Source organism: Euwallacea similis, chromosome 8 (assembly GCF_039881205.1).
Source record: "Euwallacea similis isolate ESF13 chromosome 8, ESF131.1, whole genome shotgun sequence".
In the NCBI taxonomy this organism is placed as follows: Eukaryota; Metazoa; Arthropoda; class Insecta; order Coleoptera; family Curculionidae; genus Euwallacea; species Euwallacea similis.
In genome coordinates this window covers 2,714,680-2,738,182 of record NC_089616.1, presented here as the reverse complement: position 1 = coordinate 2,738,182, position 23,503 = coordinate 2,714,680, and the positions used below count along the sequence as shown (strand labels likewise).

The 23,503-nt window shown below is 33.8% G+C and overlaps 5 protein-coding genes across 8 annotated transcripts in view; 1 reads left to right on the top strand and 4 right to left on the bottom strand.

The window, feature by feature from the left end:
- Positions 1 to 7,035, bottom strand: part of LOC136410570 (ras-specific guanine nucleotide-releasing factor 2-like) — a 50,174-nt gene extending 43,139 nt beyond the window's left edge. Inside the window, 2 exon segments of the mRNA XM_066392769.1 lie at positions 2,158 to 2,249; positions 6,941 to 7,035. Coding sequence (XP_066248866.1) covers positions 2,158 to 2,209 — 52 coding nt within the window. The 5' untranslated portion in view covers positions 2,210 to 2,249; positions 6,941 to 7,035.
- Positions 1 to 23,503, bottom strand: part of LOC136410586 (uncharacterized) — a 102,071-nt gene that overhangs the window by 23,881 nt on the left and 54,687 nt on the right. The window lies entirely within an intron of this gene.
- Acadvl (Acyl-CoA dehydrogenase very long chain) lies at positions 8,886 to 11,972 on the bottom strand. Its single transcript, XM_066392785.1, has 7 exons — positions 11,751 to 11,972; positions 11,109 to 11,663; positions 10,582 to 10,822; positions 10,191 to 10,520; positions 9,937 to 10,105; positions 9,470 to 9,870; positions 8,886 to 9,278 (listed from the first exon to the last, which is right to left on the bottom strand). The coding sequence occupies exons 1-7, from the start codon at positions 11,810 to 11,812 to the stop codon at positions 9,141 to 9,143; spliced, it is 1,896 nt and encodes a 631-aa protein (XP_066248882.1). The 5' UTR covers positions 11,813 to 11,972; the 3' UTR covers positions 8,886 to 9,140.
- On the top strand, positions 12,471 to 18,859 carry LOC136410573 (MPN domain-containing protein-like). Of its 4 annotated transcripts, XM_066392773.1 has the most exons (9): positions 12,471 to 12,572; positions 12,843 to 12,971; positions 13,480 to 13,653; positions 13,702 to 13,948; positions 14,001 to 14,142; positions 14,204 to 14,373; positions 14,557 to 14,805; positions 14,861 to 15,298; positions 15,356 to 18,859. In XM_066392773.1, exons 2-9 carry the CDS (start codon positions 12,843 to 12,845, stop codon positions 16,018 to 16,020), a joined length of 2,214 nt encoding a protein of 737 aa, XP_066248870.1. In that variant the 5' UTR covers positions 12,471 to 12,572; the 3' UTR covers positions 16,021 to 18,859. The 4 variants fall into 4 exon arrangements, with proteins under 4 accessions (XP_066248870.1, XP_066248869.1, XP_066248873.1 ...); XM_066392772.1 differs by having other exon boundaries at positions 14,861 to 18,859; XM_066392775.1 differs by lacking the exon at positions 12,843 to 12,971 and having other exon boundaries at positions 12,522 to 12,572; positions 14,861 to 18,859.
- On the bottom strand, positions 18,821 to 23,488 carry Duba (Deubiquitinating enzyme A). The gene is made up of 9 exons (XM_066392794.1): positions 23,213 to 23,488; positions 22,964 to 23,064; positions 21,916 to 22,240; positions 21,674 to 21,829; positions 21,166 to 21,322; positions 20,894 to 21,111; positions 20,564 to 20,834; positions 20,240 to 20,446; positions 18,821 to 20,119 (listed from the first exon to the last, which is right to left on the bottom strand). Exons 1-9 carry the CDS (start codon positions 23,282 to 23,284, stop codon positions 19,986 to 19,988), a joined length of 1,641 nt encoding a protein of 546 aa, XP_066248891.1. The 5' UTR covers positions 23,285 to 23,488; the 3' UTR covers positions 18,821 to 19,985.

Below are 23,503 nucleotides of genomic sequence, written 5' to 3'. Positions count from 1 at the left end.
TTAAACCTAAATGACCATAATAAAATTTGCATGATAAGAAAGATATGGCTTAAATGGGCGGTCTATCGCAAAATGGTCGTTTCCCTCTATGAATTTCCGAAAAGTTCCTTTGCCCGCGGCTTATAACAATACAGGAATTTTAAATCTGATTACATACACATAACACAAATTTCATAAATTATTTTAAGCATTTTATTAAGAAAAAGAAGCGTAATAAAATTTTCATATGCATAACGGCCGCCAAAGTATTTAGTAAGCCTTCAATTTTCAGTAAGCCTTGAATTAGAAGCTTCGACGTGGTGACTCGAAGACACGGCAGCGAAATATTAAAGATTTTGTTGTTAATTATTCAGTAATTTGAAGCCCTGGAAGTAAACCAGAAGGAAGGAAACCTAAAAAAAAGTAATTTATTATGGCCTGTTGCTATGGATATCACCATCAAACTCTTGTCACGTGGAACTGGATATCTTTTCGGCTGCAGTATCATATTCTAGTCTCTAAGTCCCAAATGACAATTTATTTGATTCATGAATCCGGCCCCCTATAAAACTGTTCTCTGCGTATCCGACATAAATCATACGTTTACTTTTATTTCGAAGCTTTTTTCTTTATTTAAGCTATGCATGCAAACATCTTTAGATTATTTAAGCCCACCGTCTTTCTATATCATTTTTCGTGATGAGGCTATTCTGTATCCTAATTTAAAAACAAATAGATATGGTGGTGCTTTAGAGAAATAACTTTAGATAATGTTACTAAATTCTAAGAAACCTGTAGTGATTTATATCCTCATCTCTTAAACCTTGGATTCCTCGTCAAAGATCCTTAATCATCTTTCTGATTCTTTTTCCTTCAAAGTTTATCTATGAGAGCATAATTGCCCTCTTAATTCGGGGCTACCGCATTTTCTTTGCTTAAATGGATATGAATGTAGAGTTAGAACAGCTCTATTAAGATGGGAAATTTCCTATTTGAGTCAAAAATAGAATTGACTTCAGCTTTGCATCCCACTACTCCTTGAGATATGCTGATTCAAAAAATACCATTATGAGTTGATAAAGTTCCTTAAATACGAAAGCACAGGAGAACTGAGTTGGATTAAATTCTTTTGTTTAGTTCTTACCTAATTTTTGTATCACAATACTTTAAAAGTATGATCCCTTTCAAGAATTTCTGGCCTGGGGAGTTAACGCAATTCATTTTAGCGAGAAAACTCATCATACTTGGCGTAATTTAGTTGCCTAATTGCCATGTGTTAATGATCATAACAGATCACAGTATGATTTACACGTGACTATTAATTGAAAAATTCGGCAATTTCACTAATAAATTTGATTACCAAACCTATTTATATGATCAAAACAACCCATTGTTCCGAATGTATGATTAATTATTCTAGTACGGCCTCGTTTAACTTTCAAACCGACCTTGCCACTGTTTTCAGTCTGCAAGAGCTTAATTACTTAATTAAACATGTCCCAATTCTTCGAACAGCAATTTTTTTTCCTTCACGTTTTTAATGCGAAACGAGAAAGATGGAGGAAATGATCTTTTTCAATATTCCTTTAGGGCCAAGAGCTTGTATTCCTGCTAAAAATAATTAAGTATTCCCTTGCTGTCCCAAAGAGATCGAATGAGTTATTAAATAAAATCGCGAGGTTATTTAATCAAGTAGTATTTTGTGTTAAACTAGATCTCGAAGGTTAAAGAAGATTGATATAAACATGCTAACAGGTAGTACCAATTTCTTCGTCTGCAAAATAATTTTATCTAAGCCATTGACCATAAGCTATGTATTATAAGGTTGAAATGGACTTCCTGAAGAGCCTAAGTGGACTTAAATACAATACTGATTACTACAGGAGCTCTCCATGCTTTGACTAAAATTATTGGATCCAGACCTTCAAGATCAATTCCCTTGAGGCTACGATTTATAAGGTCCTCGCCAAAGGCTTATTGGCACATGGTTAAGATGTCCCAAACGAGGCCTTCGGGAAGCCGAGTGAAATTCCGTATTAAGCATCAAGATTAACATGATTCGAATATTCCCTGCATACTCTTGGGATCCAATTAAGCAGAACAAGAAATTTGGCAAAACTCCGAACTTTGCATCCTAATTTTAATAATGTGTTCATTACATTCTAGAAAGTTGCTTACCAGACGTGCATATACTTGTCGAGGGGGCGGTGGAGGCTCCACTTAAAGACATATTTTCTAGAGTTATTTTCCCCTCGGGATTATCCTTGGCCCTAAAAATAAGCAATTACCTTAAAAGCAAGATCAAAATGAAACATATGTAAAATACATAAGCAAAAAGCCGAAAGCTCAAGGGAGCATAACATAAACACTAACTTTATTTCCTCTCTAATATGGAGTCGACATACTGAATCTTTAAAATTTTATTGATCAACCCGTTTCCGTATAAAGCAAGTTTTTCAATCATTTCGTTTGTTCTAAAGGACCTGGTGATTAAAAATTATTTTCCTGGCAATAAACTTTAAGTGCAAACCTAACAAGCTCTTTTAAAACGCCAACAAGATGAGCCTAAGTCATGATTTATCTAGAGAAGCTCATTTTAGGTATTTAATCTCAATAAACCGGAATTCTAACCGCAGAAGATCAAAGAAGCGTAATTATCTTGGATACTGTAGATCTAGATTTGAGAGTGAAGGTCAATTGTTCACAAATTGGATAAATATTTTTGCCCTCTTTGTTACGTTTTCAAGAAAAGTTTATATAAATAAATAATTTTACATCAAATTTAAATAATTTTTATGTAAATACTTGAAACCTTTCCACTAGTCTTTATTTTCAATTTGATAAAAATTATTTGGCGAAACAGAAAATATTAAAACTAGGTATTTCTACTGGCTGGTAACAGGCATAATGCACTGGTTCGTTTATTTCATGTTAAAACATCGCTTTCGTATAATATACATATTTTGTTTAATTATGAATCATTATTCCATGGTTTTCGATGCATTTTGATGCATAATTGGCAACAAAACGGACGCAGAATTCAGTGTATAGAAAACCTCAAAACAAATCGATTTTTACATTTCTGTGCTTCTTATTACTGATTTACGCTGCTAATTTTGCAGTATTCTGATAAAGGTACCAATCAGCGTCGCAACGCCTAAATATATTTCGAAAATTTACAACATTTTTCTTCCTTATTACATAAAGAGCCACAACCCAATGTCATAAAGGTTCAAGACCGCCGCAGCGTTTCGACATGGCAGGTATATAAAATGTTCTTTCATGAAACAAAGAAAATCAGTTTTTCACAGAGAAGGGTCCGATTCATACTCGTCTTCCACTTCGTTGTAAATGCTTCGCCCCTGATAAAACGGAGACTTTCGAGAAAGTTTAAAAGTCAGACTCAGCACCGACTGTGCAACTTAGCTTTCGGAACGATTGTATGTTGCAATACCACGATGTACGTACTTTTATTCCAAAAAAAAGGCCATTTAGTTTTTTTTTGTGATTTTCAAGCTATCGGCGATTTCATAATATTTCAAAGTAATTTTTGGAACATTGGTATTTGTGAAAAATTTGCATCCCTTCAATACCTTCTCAGTCTCATCTGTTTTTGATTTATTTTAATTGACCTTTCAAGAACGCTATTAAGTACCTTTTCTTGCCATTGTGACAAAGTGAAGCACTCGGTGAACCATAACATTAAATTTACGTTCTCCTGCAGATAAAAGACATTAAAGCGGCATCAGATAAAACCAACATTTACTTTGCTTTTAGCAGAATTGAAACGCCTATGTGTATTTACAATAAAGCTGTTTCTTTAGTCCTACGTAGGCAACGCAAAGAATTTTCCTTTTCGCTCGAAATATCTTCGAAATGAAATGGATTAAGTTTCTTAAAGTCTCATTTTTTCCGAAAGATTAAACTAAAATGCACTTTTATTTTTTGTTAATAACCTCCGTTATAAAATGAAATCTTGAACTTTGAAGGCTTAGTATTTTAAAAATTTCTATCTCCTTTTCTTGAGCTTGCAGGTACTGTAAATTTTATATGGAATTGTTCCAGAGAAATTAGAACAAAACTTATTTTATTACAAAAGCCAACATAATTAATATTGTACATAAAGATGTTTCTCTTCCTTTCATTTTTAACTTAATCAATGAGGTCTTAGTAGCTTCGCTTTTATGACTTAAACCGAGTACGTTCCTGTTGCCGAAATGTTCTTGATTACTCGTCCTTAATTGACTAGAAACGTCCACTATAGATTTCCAACTAAAAAATTTCTTTTACTTGTCTTCTTCCTGTTGATATTCTCCCCTCGAGAGGGGAACGTATGGTGCATGGTGTTTTAACCGTTTGTTAATCAAACCAAAAAACGTGTCCACATTTAATTGTGAAAATAAATAAAACAAAAATAGGGAAATTCTTGGAACATAAACATCCTGTAGTTAGGGAGCCGAGCATTTGTAGCTATGTGTTTATATGAACTTTTTTGCTCAAAATCGTGGGAATGGAAATAAAATTTAGTCATAGCAAACTAAACATGATTAAACGACTATGCTCATCTATGGGTTCTTTTCTACAAAAATTGTTCAGAATTTATTGAAATCCTAAGTTCTGGAAAAAAAGGTATGTTTCTGGAAAAATATTCCGTCGGTGTCTCAAAGCCGGGCGCCGCTTTCTAAATTTAATTGTATAGAGCGGCATTTGTTTTACCTTAGGGAGCCCTATTTAATATGAAAAAAAAAATTTTTTTTTGATTCCCAACCGGTTTCGCATAAAAACCGACCAGAAAACAGGAAAAAAATTAGATCTTATTTAAAAAAAATGAAAAAATTTATTCTCGGTACTATAATATTATAAAAGTTTTTCGTGGTTTTAATTCATTTTGTCGTTTTACAATTTACATAATTTGTTTTCAAATTGTTTTATTTTTGTCGTTTTACTTAAATTTTCTAAATCTGTTATTGATGATTTATGTTCCTAATGTCAAGTTTCCTGATGACGATACCAATTATAATTGAAGCCTCTAAATATATCGCAAAGATTTTGAGGAATTTTGTTTTTCATTACACAAAAAATCATGCCCCAAGAACCATTTCCCAATATTTTTTCTTTCATTTTAACCTGTTTAAGTTAAGACCGATTTTCCTATGGAGATGTTTGTTTGTCAATATTATTCAAATATATATGGTAAATTTCATGATAGCTATACGTAAAAAACTGTGAGTTTTTCACAGAAAGAAGAAAAAAACGATTATTTATATTTGAAAATGCCGAGAAAATCCATTAAATTCGAGTGTACCTACGCATAAAACCGCCCTCTGGAGCCACAGGATGGATATTAATTTGGACCGTTCAAATAGACGACAAAAGAGCGATAAATTTCAACCAGTTTGTCTCATCAAATATTCATTTTCCAGTTTTTCACATCAAATACTGTAGCCAGAGTTGTCGTGATTGAAAATTGTATAAAATAAAATTAGAAGTCGTTTGAATTTTGTTTTATACCCAGGTTCTTCCTCGCATGTACTACTTTTCGATCTGGGAGCGAAAAAGGCTCCTAAAGGCCTAATCGCAGACCTTCAGACTTCGCAATTTAGGTGTTGCCAAATTAACAACCAATCAATTTTCCTGTACACCTCATTTAGACCTGAGCAAACTCACGACTGATTCTAAATAAACCTTTCCTATTGGTTTACATTTAGTATAAGCATGCGCCTAAATATGTCCCATATCAAACCGCAATAGAAATTATGCAGTACATCGAGCTTCCACTGCGAGCTTGGACATAAGTCTTAGTTTTATAGACCAATTCCCGTTAAAACTGGCTGAGAACTTTTATAATCTACAAGGCTTAAGTACTAAGCTTCCTGATTAATTTTAAACCGTGTTCCCATATATTCATTAAGCAATATCCCCTTAACGAAGCAAGAAGGGTTGCTCCCAGCTTTACCGAACTCAAGTGAAGTTTTTAAAGGTTTCAAGTTGAAATTGAAAGTTTACCTTAAATATTGAGTTTTTGAGCAAAAAAGAGATAACTAAATTTCGGTTTTCCGACTAATTTACCGCGACCTTAACTTTGAACAAATTCCAGAAGCCGCAATTAATGATGCAAATAACCTGACGTTTATCGGTGTGCAAGCGAGGAAGAAATATTTGAGGGACGATAAGCACTCTAAATAATCCTGAATCATTGCCTAATCCTTGGTTTAATTAAAGAGACTTAATTAATGTTTTAACCTTTTCCTTTTCAATCCCATTCATTTCATTTTCAATTTTTTTCTTTCAAGTCTAACAAATGAACTCAGCAGGCCCAATTGCCCTAAAGACCTTTAAACATGCCTCGTACTATCCATCTTAATTCATCATCATCCATCTAAGATTCATATTTGTCCGGTTTTGGAAGACCCGCATGTCCCGCCGAGTCCTAGTATACATAATGCATAATGTACAATGGATGTATCATGTCTACAGCAAGTACACCTCAGTATTAATCGCCTTTACAAATTTGCCTTGTTTATGCTATTACATCTACATGGGTTATTTCTGGATTGATTTTATAAGCGCAAAAATGCCTTATTAAGCACAATTTACTCCTTAAAAATGTAATGAAAAGCTTATTACGTTGAAAAGGATGACGTCAATGCAACGATGGGAAAAGTGGTGCTTTAATCTCACTATCTGCCGAGGCAAACCTCATGGCTAAGTAAGTGAGGCACGTTTATTAGGTACTTACGTGAAAAATACATTTTTTCTTCATTAAAGGTAAATGCTTGAAATAGTAATTTTGTGTGTTTTTGCACCATTTATGGTCAAACAGAAATGTTAAAATTAAGTTTAAACTCCGCGTTTACATTTTTCCCCGAGCGACGCATTGGCGCAAAATTGGCGCTAAATTTAAAACTGGATTAGCTTTATTTAAAACTTGGAAAAGTGGTATAAAAAAATTCAAACTTACTTTTAAAAAAGTTTTCGAGTTAGTTCTTCGATGGCAAGTCTTCTGGTAATAACGATGATACACCACGAAACCAGTTCCAGTGTTTCTCACAGTCAGAAAACATGCTGTAGACTAAAAAACAGATCCTATATGGCAGAATCAACCAGTAAGGAGATATTTTCAATGCGCAGTCGTACTTGTTGCTCCTTCTAGCTGTATATTAAGCATGATCAATATCACTCTCCATGTAATTCCTTTACATGCAACAGGTTATCCTCTAACGTTACTTTTGAAAGTTGAGAATTTGTTTTAAAGTTCGAACCTTCCAACTTCGAACTTTACAGACAACGTCACAAAAAGAGAAAGTTTGGATAATTTTGAATAAGTTTTACGGTTAAATATAGATTTATTTGATATGCCAGAAGGCTTAAAGTTATGTAGGTATATCGATATCCGTGAGTTTAAATCAAAATTTCATGAAATAAAAATTTCATCAGTACACGCTGATTCCTGAGATAGATTTCACCTAACTCATCTAAATTCGACAGTTGACGGTTGTAGAAATACAGAACTTGAAAGTTGTCTCTCCAAATACCTGGTGAAAATTTCTCCACAACGCATTGGGTGGGGTCCCTTAAGAACCCCACTCCTTTATTCCCAAATTTTTGTTAATATTCGAATTCGAATATCGAGAAAGTAGTTGCCAGTATTGCACCATAAAAAAAGTTTGGGAGAGTAAAATAGGGCCTGCCCCCAAAAATAGTATCACTCTGCAGATTTTATCGAGTTTCGAAAAATAATCTATACCTGATTACAGGATTTGGCCTCCTATTTTGCTACGTCTGCTACTATTAATAGTAGTAGTAGTACTTTCAAAATGATAAATTCAACTAACATGTCTTGGAAATTATAACAAAATAATGATTCAGTATCGTTTTTCAGCAACACACCATTTTGTGTCTTTACTCCACACATTAACATTACACGCCCCTTATCACTCTAATTGCGCTTCTGTATAGCAGACATTCCATCGTTCGAAGGGTGGGTTTAACCGGAGTAGATAAGTTTAACCACGCCATCCTCATATCTTGAATATGATCACATCGTTTACATAGTTATTGCACGTCTAGAGTTTTGTCTGTAATCGTCGGTTTTAATCTTCATGATCAGTCTTAAAAATTAAATATGTTCTTACTTGAACAAACCTGAATTAAGAATAACATTCACCGTTTACTTAAGACTCGGACAAAAACTCGTGTTAACGATCTTGGCGTAAATTAATTATGTTGGAACGTTTGTCATAGTTTTATCATGATTTATAAAAATATTACGACAGCACGAGAGCTTTATACATTTATACATTACATAATACTCCAAATGTCCTGCACTTTCCAGGTTCAGGATCACATTTTTTTGTGGTTTTGATAGTTGTTACATCTAATGACATTCCTTGCCTCACAAGCCTCAATAATTTTTCTGATTAAATCATTCTGATTTAAATCTTGTTCATCGTAAATAAAGTCTACCCTTTGTGGCTAAAATTTTTGTGTCATTATTTCTTGTAAATTATGATAAAAGCTATAACAAACAATCTGACGTGAATAATTTAAGTAATTTAAAAAAATAAATAGAACCCAGCAATTTTAAACGGAAAATAATCACTCTATTGATGCCAAAAGAAGTTAAATGATTTTTTAATCTTATTATCATTTATTCACCCAAATAGCAAGATTATCATTAGTCTTTAAAAAACGAAAATCTGAAAGAAATGTCCAAAAAATATAATGAATTTTATTAATTTAATTTAATCAATAATGACTTTATTGTAACTATTAACCATACACCCTTCAAAATCATTACCACTTAAGTGACGAGCAAAAAAAGCAACAATTTAGTCCTTGAAAATACACTTTTTCAATAGTTGCTCTGGTTCCATCGCATTGTAAAAACAGGGAAAAACAACTACTAAAAATTCTACAAAAAATACGTATATTTTTTCTTCGTTTCCATAAAACACAATGATGTTCATTTAGAATGCACACGCCAGTTCAATTTTTTTATCTTAATATTACTTACATAATTTACTAATAAAATATATCTAATTTTCTTAATTAACGCTATAATAAAAATAGCGGTATTGACCGTGAATACGATATATCAATTATATATACAATAGAGAACAAGTCTTACAAATAAACAACAAACATTTCGGTGGAACATCTTATATTTTCAATGGGTTCAAATGAACGACTCCTTCGGACCTGCAAACATTCTTGGCAATTGTACTCATTTTCGTGAAGCTATCCAAGTTCTTTCCGTTAGCAATGGCCTTCAAATTGATGGAAACTCTTTGAGTGGCCTATAAATAAATAAAAATAAATTACTAACCATAGGTACCAATATTAATATTTTAAGCTCCAATTTTAACAATGTATTGCTCAAAAAACATTCCATTAATACGTGATTTTCGGATTATAAAAAATTGTGAGTTGTAACTTTTGTGTACGTAAACTATAGGAAAGGAAAAAGTATGTCTAAAACATAACTCACCTCAAGTGTCCAAGCCTCAGCCATAAGTTTCTCATGTGCAGCACTCTCACTTCCTTCCTTAAGCGCTCGCGAAGCTCTACTGAGCGAAACCATACTTCCGTAGATATCAAATACAGAATTGGCAATTCTGTTTAAAATAAACTGTTCATTTACTATACTTTTTCCATATTTAATAAGCACCAACTCTATGGCCTGACCAAAAGAGTCTATGCTTATGGCCACTTGGGATGCTGCCTGTGTCAGGTCTTTATGTACAAAAGGTTCCATTGAAGGGGGGGAACCTAAACCCACTTTCCTGACCACTCTTTTTGAGGCTTCTTCGAAGATTAGACCTAAGTTGGCTGTGGGGTTTTTAAACGCATTTTGAAGCTCTTTTAAGTGAGCTCCTGCATACTGTATACCTGAAATCACCCAGTGGTGAGTGACTCAAATTTTTTTTAAAACATAACATATCTTTACATTCCTACCTGTCAAGGCAACAAACAATCTCAAAATATCATTGGTTCCCTCAAAGATTCTAAATATCCTCAAATCTCTCATAATTTTCTCTAAACCAGTCTCTTTCATGAAACCCATACCTCCCATTATTTGAATTGCTTCATCACAAACAAACCAAGCAGCTTCAGATGCAAAGCACTGCAAGTGTATTAGATTATTTGGTAGTTCATATTTGAACAAAAAAAAATGGAGAAAAAAATCAACCTGAAAAAGGCTCATTTACCTTAGAAATTGCAGCTTCTAAATGATAATGCTCAGATCCAGAATCCATATTTCCAGAAATCATGTAAGCCATGGATTCAGTAACATAATGGAGCATTGCCATCCTGGCAATTTTCTCTTGTATGCTTCCATAGTTGGTAATGAGTTGACCAAACTGTTTCCTTTGATTAGCAAATTCAATGGATTTTTTAATGCAGGCTTTCATTGTACCCGAGAGCGCAGCAGCCATACCAAAACGTCCATTATTAAGAATATTCATGGCTACTTTGAAACCATTGCCCACTCCACCAAGAACGTTTTCAATGGGAATTTTTACATTATCATAATATACCTAATAAATAGAAAGAGAGAAAGAAAGAAATGTTAAATCATGCTGTATCTCAAATATTCACTTCGGCAGTATTAGAACATTTAATTCCCATCTTTTTCTCTGGAGGTCCATTAGTAACACCTCCAAATGACCTTTCAACAATAAAAGCAGTCACTTTGTCCACTGTATTTCCAGTTTTAGGGTCTTGCACTGGTGTTTGAGCAAACACTGTCATTACTTCAGCCAATCCTCCATTACTGATCCAAATTTTTGCTCCATTTAAAATATAATGTTTGCCATCAGGTGATAGCTCAGCTCTAGTTCTAGATAATTAAAGAAAAATTAATAAGAAATGATCATTATAAAAAATTATAAATAGAGCACACATCTGATAACAACAATAAAAAACGGAAGATTTCATCCAACACATGATATTTCATATTTATAATTTTTTGAATAAAATTTTGCAGTAAAATTTCATGCAATATTGCTACTAACATTGGTAAATAGGTAAGTAAATAGGAACTGAGGTAAATACAATTGCATAATGACAATTTAATTAATTACTTAAGTACTATAACAGATTCTCACCACAATAATTGAACTTACTTAATAGAGCCTGCATCTGATCCTGAAGAGGGCTCAGTCAAGCAAAAAGCTGCCCAAGTCCCACTGGCAACTTTAGGCAGATACTTTTGCTTCTGTTCTGGAGTACCATACAAAAGAATACCTTTGAACCCAATCGATTGATGAGCACCAAGGGTAATGCCTACTCCTAAATCATTGGCTCCCACAATCTCAACAAGTCTGGCATACTGGGTGTTTGTTAAGCCTAAGCCTCCCAGCTCTTGAGGCACTTGCAAGGCAAAAGCTCCCAAGTCCCAAAGTCCTGCCAAAGTATTCTCTTCCACTTTCTCTAATTCTTCGTTTTTGGCAGGGTTGTTAACTTCAGTGAAAAACTTTTCAGTTGGGTCTACAAGCATTTGCAAAGTGTCTCTTTGTTCTTCATTCAGGACATTGGGATAAGGGAAAACTTGTCTGGACTCTATCTGTCCTTTAAATAAATTCATAACAAAAGAGTAATTTTCTTCTTGCTTAGGCTTTGCTCTGGGCTTTTCAGCGACTGCAGCCTGAGCAGTGGATGAAGAGGATGTTTTCAAACATCTATTATTAGGAAAAGAATTCAGAAAATTAATAAAAAAATAATAGGAGCATCCACCTTGAGTAGGTACTAATTAAAGTAAAACTTACCTTACAGCGATGCCTTCAGTTATAACTTGTTGTTGCACCAAGTTTCTTGCCACACGGAACATTTTTCCAGATTATTGGAATACTTTTTACCCTTGATGTCTTCCCAAATTTGACTAGAATCTGTATGAAACACAGTCGAATGGTTCGAAATTAAAAATAGTGTATACTTTGAACTAATTTATAGACTTTGCACCCTGACCCAGATGTACAAAACAAACTGCAGTACATCGAAAACAACAACTTGAAAACAACTGTATTAGTGGTGTTTTCGCTTTCCCAGTCACGTCATCTAAAGATTAGCCAGAGCGAGCACCATAAATGTATGTTGCATATCTGGATGATGGTTACTTCTGAGAAGGAAGATCATCTACAATTCAGAAGGAAGAGAAATATGACGGCTACGTAAAATAATAAGATACTGTAATAATGAAATATATTTCACAGATTCGCTTCAACTGGAAGGGATGCGTTTAACTCTTAAAACGATAACATTACGATGTTCTTTTGATTCTATTGAGTTGCCAAATATATCAATCAACAATCTCATTACTCCACTGACATAGTGGGGTGCGAGAGAATGCATTGAAAAGCCTAACACGTGACTTTTGCGAACAAAGAGAGTGTGCAGATTCTGACTAGATTCCCACTTTTCGAACGGTGAACTGTCATAAACATAGAAAAACTTTGGGGGTGTCAAATTGCGCTGCGCTGACGCAATTGACCTGTAAAAACCTAAACAAAAAAGGCTTTTGTGTAATAAATTACCAAAAATTAATTAAATATGAATGAAAACTAGGAAATTAATCGTTAAGTCAATATAAGGTATGTGTTAATGATATTTAAAATACATTAAAGAGGCTTTATCACCTAATGGACTTGTATTAGACTGTTTTGACGGCTTTCAGCTTTGGGAAGGTTCTGGTTCAAATCTCATTTTCCGGCTTTTATTAACATATTTCTGGTCCAGATTATGTTAGCATTGTGTTTTCTTTTTGTTATGAATGTCCTATTGCCACCACTACCATTATTACTGAACTAAATCAATGTTTTTAAAAGAAAACTCAATCCTAACATTGATCTTTTTTTCTCAAGATGCAGTCTCAGCTCGCCGCCGCATTGTTAGGGCATAATGCCACCCCTACTTCTACTCATTTAGATGATGATGAAAATAATAGTTTTCGGGAGGAAGACACAGAAGTGGAACAGGAAGAATTTGATGAGGTTTTCTATTTTTCATGGTTTATAAGATATGCTACACCATTTACTAATATTAGTAGTCAGTAGGTAGTGGGTACTGTTGCGTGCTAAAACGTTCTCCCCATAATGTCGATAGTGATTAAAATTGTTCCGTAAATTTCATAACTTCCTAAGTATTTTTAATGTTTTTCATATCTTTCTTTGCATCATATATTCCTCGATCTTATTCTTAAACACTTTATACAAATACCTCCAGTAAAACGTAATTGATTGCATATATAAGGTTCTGTAGGCCAGACAGCAAAGTATCAATTTATCTCTTAAATATTGATAGCTTAAATTTCCACTCACTGCATGCATAATGTTGATAACATCACCTATCCTTATTGTTTTACATAATACCTATCATCAAGTCTGTTATACTTAACATCTTGCTAAACATAGACACATTGCATGATTTAACTGGATGAAAGTCATATCAAACCTCAAATTTGTTCAATATTCCTACATACCTACTTAAACACAATTTCAGGAAACTGAGAGTGAAACCCATTCAGAACATCCCACAGAAAATGGAAGTGAAAAGCCTGCTGAAGTGCGCCAGGTAGTGGGGAAAGACCCAAGTAACCGTACAGTGACTTTGCAGATGCTTTTATCTGCAGGCATTTTAAAGCCAGGAGCAGGGGCTATGACAATAGAGTATTTAGTATGTTCTGCCCACATTTAATACCCAGGTTTCAAGATTAAGCTTTAGGGCCAGAAATTTGTTGGAGATTTGCTGGAGGATGGAAAAATACGCAGCCAAGAAACAGACATAATATTTGCTTCTCCTAGTGCTTGGGCTATTGCCTGTAAGAGGTTTATTAATCCAGATAAAAAATCTGGTTGTGGATGGGCTTCTGTTAAATATAAGGGCAAGAAGCTGGATGCATATAAAAACGTTTGGTACAAGAAAAAAAAGGAAGAAGAGAAGGAATTGGAGAAACAATTAGAGAAAGAGGGTGTGTTTTTAATATTTTAGTTTGCCTACAGTTACTCATATGCATCATATAGTTGCTGCAGCAAATAGTCTTAACCTAGAGCAGCTGCTAAAAACATCCACATCAATTCCTGTAACTTCTACCTCTACAAGCCAAGTCATGTTTCAACGATTTGTGGTAAAACATAACACAATAGCAAATCGGACCCTCACTCAGTAAGTTCAAACTTCCAGTTTATTTTTTGTAAATGTGATTTGATTACATTATCACTTTCAGTGATGCAAACACCATGATTGAATGTGTACCATTCTCAAATCTGGGCAAAATACAACCTTTCCTTGTGTCCTTATATACCAATGCAGCATTGCTCATGGATTTTCATTGTCATTTGACAAAATCAGAAGTATCAGGATATTTGGCTGGCCATTGGGAAGTTAATTCTCACAGTAAGTTTCCAGATAATGGTTTTCTTTTGAGAAGTATATCCCTATTCATGACTTGAATATAGTTATATGTCAAGTCAACTATTGTGCGTAAATGGATTGCATATCAACATAATCATTAAATAATTTTTCCTTTGTCTCCTAAGACCAAAGAATTTATTGGGAACAATTACCATTTTGTTACAGACTTACAAATTACTCATGCCTTTCCTTGCCGCAATACTAAAGCAGATAGAGCTAATGCACCACAAGTAGAGGCAGAAATAGCTAGAATGATAGAAAAAGAAAAATTAACTTTAGTTGGTTGGTACCATTCACACCCCTTTGCCGCAGCAGCTCCAACGCTCCGGGATGTAGATGCGCAGTTAGAATATCAGATTAAAATGAGAGGCACACACGATAATAGCTACACCCCTTGCATTGGAATTATCATTTGTAAATTAGTTGATGCTTTATAATAATTTATCAGAAATAACATTTAATTTTTTAGCCCCATATAACTATGAAAACGTTGGTTTGGAATCGTCAATTATGACTTACTGGGTGATTCCACCTCCAGAGAACAAACCTAACGAATACGGACGACCAATGCTCATGTCATATAATGTAATTCAGGATTCAGCATTATATCTTCCAGTAAAAACTGAAATGACAAAATGTGTGGAATATTACAAAAAAGAACAAGATTTTATTAACTTTAATGAGAAGTTTATGGGCTCTAATACATTTTACATTGAGAAGCTCAAGGGGAGTTTAGCATCTAAGTTTCCTAGAGATGAAAATGAAGCAGATATATGGAAGTTTGTCAGAGAAAATCTAGAGTGTCTGGTTGAAGAGAGAGAGTCATTGATGTCAGCGTCCTCAGCTGCAAAGTCGACACATTTGCTCCCGACGTTAAACGTGCCCGTAAGCATGAATTCCGGTTTGGGTATGTTGTCTTCTGATATATCTAGTTTACTGTTCAACGCTGGGAAATACTCTTCAGCCGGCAGTATCCTGGGTTTGCCAGACCCCATGGCTCACAGCACTTTGGCGGCAAATAATATGTTCCTTCAAACGAATTTGTTTAAAATGCAAGAGTTGTTAAAGCCATTTTCACCAAGCAGCCCTTCAACGTCCACCAGCAAATCTTCCAAGTCGGAATCTAAGGCTCATACCTCTACCCCGCTTAAGGCTTCTAAAGAATCACCCGTCCCCAAACAATATGATTTTTCAATGGATTTAATGCACTTCAAAGACAAAATGAACTTCTTGACGCCGGATTTGAGCTCGAAAATGTCAGGGAAGGACTTTTCAGCGGAATATTTGGCTAATATTGCCAAGTCAAGCAAGACTGACTTTTATATGCCTAATTTAAGTGTCACAAAGGGAAACCCGAGTGCGACCGTGGCGTCTAGCTCGGGCGATTATTCCTTGAATTTAGGCAAACCCTCGCCTAATACAGACGATGAGAAACCATCAAAAATTGCTAGGGTGGATTTCTCGAGCAGTACTTTAGATCTGAGTTATCCTAAGGCGAGTCTAAGTACTGCTAGCACTAGCGCTGCTTCGGATACAGGTAGCGAGGCGCCTACAGATTTAAGCATGCCGGAAAACGTCCCCTGTGATACTGTTGAAAACGATGGACCGTTGAATTTAACGGGAGATTAAACATTTTTATAAAGTCCAAAAAATAGCCATCAATTCACTCTGAGATCGGACAATTTTTTTCCAACAAATTCTAGTCGGGAATCAACGAAAATATGTTCTAAGAATGAGTTCCAAAAATCACATTATGGTTGCGGATCTTTTAACCCGAACCCAACTAAACTTTACCACCACCCCGCTTGATCCTACGAGAATGCTACCCTGCTGTTTTGTTGGACTATCTCTCTATATAGCTCTTAATTTTAGTACCATAAAATGTCAAATTAGCCTCACAATGGAAATCATCTGAGGCCTGATTTTATAGGAATATATGAAAATGGTATATAATTTTTCTCCGACAACATTAACAAATTAAATTTTCGCAGTAAAAAATTTGGCTAGAATTTAGTAAAATAAGTTTTAATACAGGGCGTTAATTAAGTACATACAGATACTTCAAGGGATGAATCTGATCGATTCCAATACAAAAATTACCGTTAACATAGGGTCGCAACGGCTCCATTTAGGAGATACAGGGCGTTTAAATTTAAATTTAAATTTGGTTTTTCGTGAACATTTTTGGACAGAGATGAATCAATCGGACGAAATTTAATATTAGGGTTTTTTTTATGATGCAAAATCCAAATATTATCTTAATTTCTTGATTACTGATAGAGCACCGCATAGGAGGTTTCATCACATTTAAATTGGCCCTAACTTTTTTGCTCCGCACTGTAAGTCACTTTTATATTAAGGGCATTATTGCGCATTTAGTTTTATTTAAAAAATACTCTTGAAGAATATCTCTAGAAGAAGCAACCGCTTTGGAAATAAATGGACTTGTAATTAACATAAGTTTATAATAATGCTTTACTAAGAATTTAACGAAACAAAAGAAAATTACAACATTAAATGAGACTAAATTGAGAATTATAACTGTATTTAAGAAAAATATGCATAAAAAATTACTATAATTATATTAACCCAATTTTGTTATTTTCAATAATTTTTATTGATGAATTTTATCCAAGACATGTTAATTACAAGTCCATTTATCTCCAAAACGGTTGCCTCTAGAGATATTCTCCAAGAGTACTTTTTTAAATAAAACTAAATGTTCAATAATGTCCTTAACACAAAAGTGACCTACAGTGTGGGGCAAAAAAATGAGGGCCAATTTAAATGCGATGACACCCCCTATGCGGCGCCCTTTATCATCCCCCCCTAGTCAAAAAACTAAGATAACATTTTGGTTTTACATCATAAAAAACCCCCGAATGTTAAATTTCGTCCGATTGATTCATCTCTGTCCAAAAATGTTCACGGAAAACCAAATTTAAATTTAAATTTAAACACTTTGTATCTCTTAAACGAAGCCGTTGCGACCCTATGTTAATAGGAATTTTTATACTGGAATCGGTCAGAAATTCATCCCTTAAAATATCTGCACGTACTTAATTAACACCTTGTATATTAGTTAACTAAACTTAAATAAATTTGTTCATCTGCGTTGTGTATTTTAAATTATACTTACTCATTTGTCCGTTTCTTGTAACTTGTAAATAACAAACAAGGTATTATTATATAGCTCGTAAAGTATGGATTTGTAATTTAATAATGATATTAGTGCTTATTTATTGTGAAACCACTTCCGTTTATTTTTTATACTATTTTACTTTATACATATTTCAATATTTTCATTTTTATATAGACTTCTTTATATGTACAGAGTAGAAGAGGAGGTGTAGTATCAAGGCTGTTTTATTTTTTTATATTCGATACAATTATGGCAGAGAAAATCTTAAAAAATTATCCCGATAATTATTGAAACAAATTTACTCTTATTGTTTAGTTGCAGTCAATGACTTGCCACAGCGATGGTGACTAGTATAGAGGTCAGTATTATGCATTAAGCGTCTGTTATGCATTGTCCAACTGTGTATAAAGCATAAACTTATAAAGGAAACACAGTTAGATAGATATAAGCATGAAGAGAACAGTGTTTTTTCCCTAAACCTTCCTATAAATATCAAAACCTATTAAAAAAAATAGAAAACTTCGTTTGTGCTCTATTCGGATGCTCCCAAGATAAATGGATGCAATTGAGATTAGTATATCTAGTTTTTAATATTGCATGCATTGTTCATCCAGACAGTACTTCTATGTAGCTGCTCTGCAGAACTTGTCGAAATATTTATATCACTCCGGCTTCTGACCCTAGAAAATTGATATCCTAGCTTTAGGTTAAATAAGATTTCCAAGATTCTATAAAGAACAATATTTTGTATCAGTTTTATTCTTAAAGAAAACAAGGCCCGAGTTAACTTCTCAAAAATTAACAGAAAATCTCAAGTTTTCAGAAGTTAAATATTGAAGGTTGGACTGTTGTTGAATGAAAGGCGAGTGGGGATTCCTCTAAAATCAGGAGTTAAATTAAAAAACGCTTACTCAACAGTTCTACCGATAAGCGAAAAAAAATGACGACCTCATGTTTTTATTAAGAACAAATTCCATTATCAAGAGTCACAGTCACTTCTATGAAAATTTGATGTTTAAATAAAACGTCACTAACTATGTTACTCAAATAATCGTGATCACATTCTCGAAACTTAATTACTAAATAAAATACCTAACAAAGTTATATCCAAGAAAAAGTGTTTATGTTTGTAACTTTTTATATATAAAAACTTATAGTTCTTACTTTCTTGGGATTATAGTAATTTATATTAACGAATGTGTGTTAACAAATTTACTAATCATGCATGATCTATAAGTTACTAAATGCACTTAATTGGGTTAAAATGCAATAAATGGTCGGATCAACAGTGGCACATCTTAAAAAGATCCAGTTGGAGTTTTTTTTTTTAAGAAAAAGATTTCTGTATGTCCTTATACTACAACAATTAAGCAGTCGTCGTTAACAAACTTAAAATTCCTGTTTATGGTTTTTTAATTTCATTACAAGAAAAAAATCTTAAAATTTAAAACAGAATTTTCTTCAATTCTAGTGTTTTCCAGTTGTGCCCCTATTATCGCCGGGGAGCGATATGATTGTAACTACATTTCGAATCACAAAAAACTAAAATTGAAATTCAAAACTAATACAAACTAACTTTGTACCTAAACATAATGAAATTAAGGTATATATCACAACGTATTCATAAATCTATGATGGCTTCTTAAGTTGCACATAAGTAAGAGATAATCGTATCCCTAATTCATTAATCATTCTTAGCGGTTTGGCATTAAGTTCTCTTAAAATAATAAAAGAACAAGAACTAAATTTGCTAGCGAGGACAACGAAGGTTTATGTATTGTCCCTACTGCTAGACATTCGATTCACATGAAAAATAACGAAACATGCATATCCGAGCAAAACTCATCGGTATATTGCTAAGAACATTGTGATATATACAGGGTACCTGATCCGAATAACTGAGTTTTTATTGTGACGTATTTTTTCAATAAATAATGAATAAATTAAACTCACCAAGGATATACATATACAATGTTGTCGTCGCAGATCTGGAGATATGCGACAACCTTTACCGGATTTAGCCGATCTAAATTAGAACCGGATGGATGATTCACAGTAATTTCAAAACGTCTGCTAATTGATTAGCATTCCGCGCTTCAAATGTCTAGCACTGACGCCTTATCGCATTATAAGATCAAATAGATTAAAACTAAATCTAAAAATATTCGTAACATAAACGTGGATTCAATTAAAAACAAAGAATTACCTTTATCCCAATTTTAAGAAAACACACGACATTGAAGGACAGTTTTCTTAATTTTACATACTATAACGTGTTGCGCAAATCCGCTCAACAGGAATGCAAAGGCAGCTTAGACTCTTAATCATGAAAAACTGTATAAACATTTTAAAAAGGACATTTCCAAGAAGATTATGAATTTTATAATTAGGAAAACTATCCTTCTGATTATATATTTGAAACTATGTAAATACGTTTAAATAAATTAACGAGCTATGTTGAAGTTGAGGGTTCTGGGGACCCGTTTCTCTTTCTGGATTTACTTTTCTTTAATTCGTCTAAGTAGGTCTGTTGCGATTCGGCCAATACTTGAGCCATTATTTCCTGATCAAAATCTTCGAAGCTGCCTAAAAAATTGAGACACATATAGACATTGATTCTCGCAATGTTAAAGTGGAAAAAATGCAAAATGAGCAAATTTGGAAAGCGCTTAAGTATTTTTAAGTATCCTTGTAACTATTACTTACCAATATTATTATCTATTAACGACGAAGGACCTGCTTCTTCTTTTTGGAAGGACTCGACAGGGAAACTGGCATCATTTTGTTCAGAAATTCTTCGAGGAGAATTATATACTCTTTTAGCAAACGCTTCTTCTTCTTTTGTCGGGACGAAAGTGGAAAGTAAATTTTCAGCTTCGGAATTATTTGATCCAAAAGTTGTTCTGGGGCTCGCTAAAGTTTTCGGGAAATAAAATATGATACCTAGAGGTTCCAGGTAATAATTTAAAACAATAATTTTCAGGCAAAAATGTACAACGAAAATCAGTTACTAACAAAAATTAAATTTACCTAATGGAGACAAATTCTTAGGAGAAGTCCCTCCTTTAGGAGAAGAGCATCCTTTAGGGGACAATGATCCTCGACGAGAACTCCTGGGGCTCGAAACCATTGAGGATGTAACGGTTGAGCTACTACCACTCGCTAAAGGATGACCCTGATCTTTAAGACGTTTCTCAGTATCTCTGAAGTATTGAATGTATGATTCCCGCGCTACTTGTTCTTCAATTGCTTCATTTGTGGCTTCCCAGTCGGTAGCTTTTAGCTTGTCTTCCAACATTGTCTAAAGTTACGGGACAATTTTTAACATCCAACTTTACATTCTGGTTCTCTCTTTCCTACCTGCTCAATCAACAGCTGCTCACTGGCTCTAACACCATCATGAAGTCTTCTTCTATCAATATCAACAGGATGATAGTTTGGTAAACCTAATCCCACCCCCACAGATGGTTTATTCGGATTGCTAATTGAATTATAGTGACACATTCGGTGGTAAGAAAGCCTGATCGGTTCATAGCTATTAACAAATCTCGAAGAGCCATTGAATATATTAATTGGTTCTAAAAAAAAGTTGCTAGATTGCTTGGCTTAAGTGGCTTTAGAAAGATACTAACCGACTTGATAGCAATACACTTCAATCGTGCGATTATAAAGCTCGCTCATTGCTTGGATTTCTAAATGATTGCCATGAACGTGCCAAGTACGCTTCCTTGCAACATACTTGTCAAAATCTTCGGTTACGTAAGGCTCGAAATAATCGCGGTTTTGAACCTGAATAGGGAGGGAAATTAGTTGATACTTTTAATATAATAAGACGGCTATGAAAATATCTCTTAGCATCCTGCCAAAATATACAATTTGTCTCGTTTGAGTGCCAGAGAAAATCCTACTATAAATTTTATCCACGTTTTTCTGAAGCACCTTTAATCTCCCCTTTAATATTTTTCCTAAGCTTCTAATTAAAAGAGCAAAAGGCCACATAAATCAATGTAACCACGAATTATATCTATAAAATTATTACTTTACATGAAGATTAACCAATAAAATTTAAAATTTTTAACATAATTGATAAATGTTTGATTTGTTCAACTTAAATATACTGATTGCAGCATAGTTACTAACGATATAGTTCATGCAGTCCTGCCTAACTTGATTGTGAAATTCCTGATCTCCATAGACTTGGTCTGCAATGGAACGAAACAGACAAGCTCCATCTTCATTCATCTGTTTAATTTCCCATCCCAAACTTGACATGCCTCGTGAAAAAAATTCATCTCTCTGCAATATTTAATTTATTACTTATATTAAGTTTAGAAATAAATATTCTATTTGAATTATATTACTGCACCAAACATTAAACCTACCTTCTGCCATTCTTCATTGGTGAGAAGCCTATTCTTAAAGCTATTATCGTCATATTCATCTTCACTGTTGAAGCCTGTTGCATCCTCTTTAACTTCAACATTAATATTTTTATTGTTATTGCACGTGGGTTCTACAGCCTGCTCGACATCATCGGCGTTATTGTCAAGGAGAGCTTCATTTCCAATATCTCTTTTAGCCACCGCAATTCTATCTCTCTTTTGCTCTCGACGTATTTCGCGCTTTTGCTCTCTTTCTCTTTCTCTATCACGCGTTCTGTCAGGTTCTTTGAATCTCTTTCTTAGCCGCTCTTTTCTGTCTTGTTTACTTAAAAAGATTAAGACTTATTAGCATAAAAGTGGTGAGGGCTACTTTAAGTTTTTTTTGGTGGAGAAGTGTAGAGAAAAATTGAAAATCATAAGTTTGTGTATTTTAAATCCCAAAATAATAATTTATATTTCTGAAATGTGTCAAATTGAATTTAATGAAAGTTATACAATAGGTTACCATAACTTTTGTGTGTTAGTACTGGACTGCCAGTCTACCACAATACGCATGCATCTATACATAGAATTAAGGGACTATATTGAGCTAAAGGTAAACCTCTAGTAATCTAACTGACCTTACTTTACTGGAATAACAAACTGATTTGTCAATAGTCTCAAATAAAGTAAATTTTGTAATACAGAAAAACAACTTTAAGAAAGAGCAGCCTGCTATTACTATATAATTCCTGGCTTGCACTTATTCAATGAAATATTTAATACATGCAGGCTAATTTTTACTATTCCTGCCAAAAAGATCTGGCAGTATACTTTTACCTTACTTTCTTATCTGTTTTGGGAATTTGTATGGAAAATTTTGTATCGAAGGCTCTACTGTAAGAGACATTCTAAATTCTGCTTCGATACTACCTATATGACGTGCAGATTCTTCTTATCTGGTAGTAATTGATGAGTTTATACATATTTATAAGAATTATCAAAGTGTTTTGTATAACAAATATGACAAAACCTATACTATGTAAAAGGCAACATAAAATCCACTTACAATGGAAATGGGGATCTCCTAGCATTGGCATTATTCTCTGACAGAGAGGAGATTTGCATAGAGGCAATCTCATTTCTTCTATTATTCCTTTCCACTGTCCCCTACAAAGGACAAAAACAAACATATACCCTGAATTATAAATTGTGTGATAAATGTTATCATATTTCTTAAATTGTTCAATGATAAAGAAAGTGTACATATAAAATACTTAAATTGATGGAAGGTGCAACCTCAGACAAGAATACTTACGTTTTGTTGATTGGGTTCATTGTTTTCCTCAGCACTGTTGGTTGTTTTTCGGATAGTGGGTAGAATAGTCATTATTCTATATAGTTCTGTGGATTATTTTTGCTTCTGAATATCCAATTTTCCGTAAAATATTTCTAAATATCCGAACTATTATGTCAACTTCCTCCAGAAAGTAAAAAAGTAACCTTCCTTGGTTCTCAATTCAAAACAGCTGTCATCAGGATTGTTCCAACTCACATATCGGAACGGTTCAAGAACACTTTCTGGGCAAGCGCATTGCTCACTTCAAGT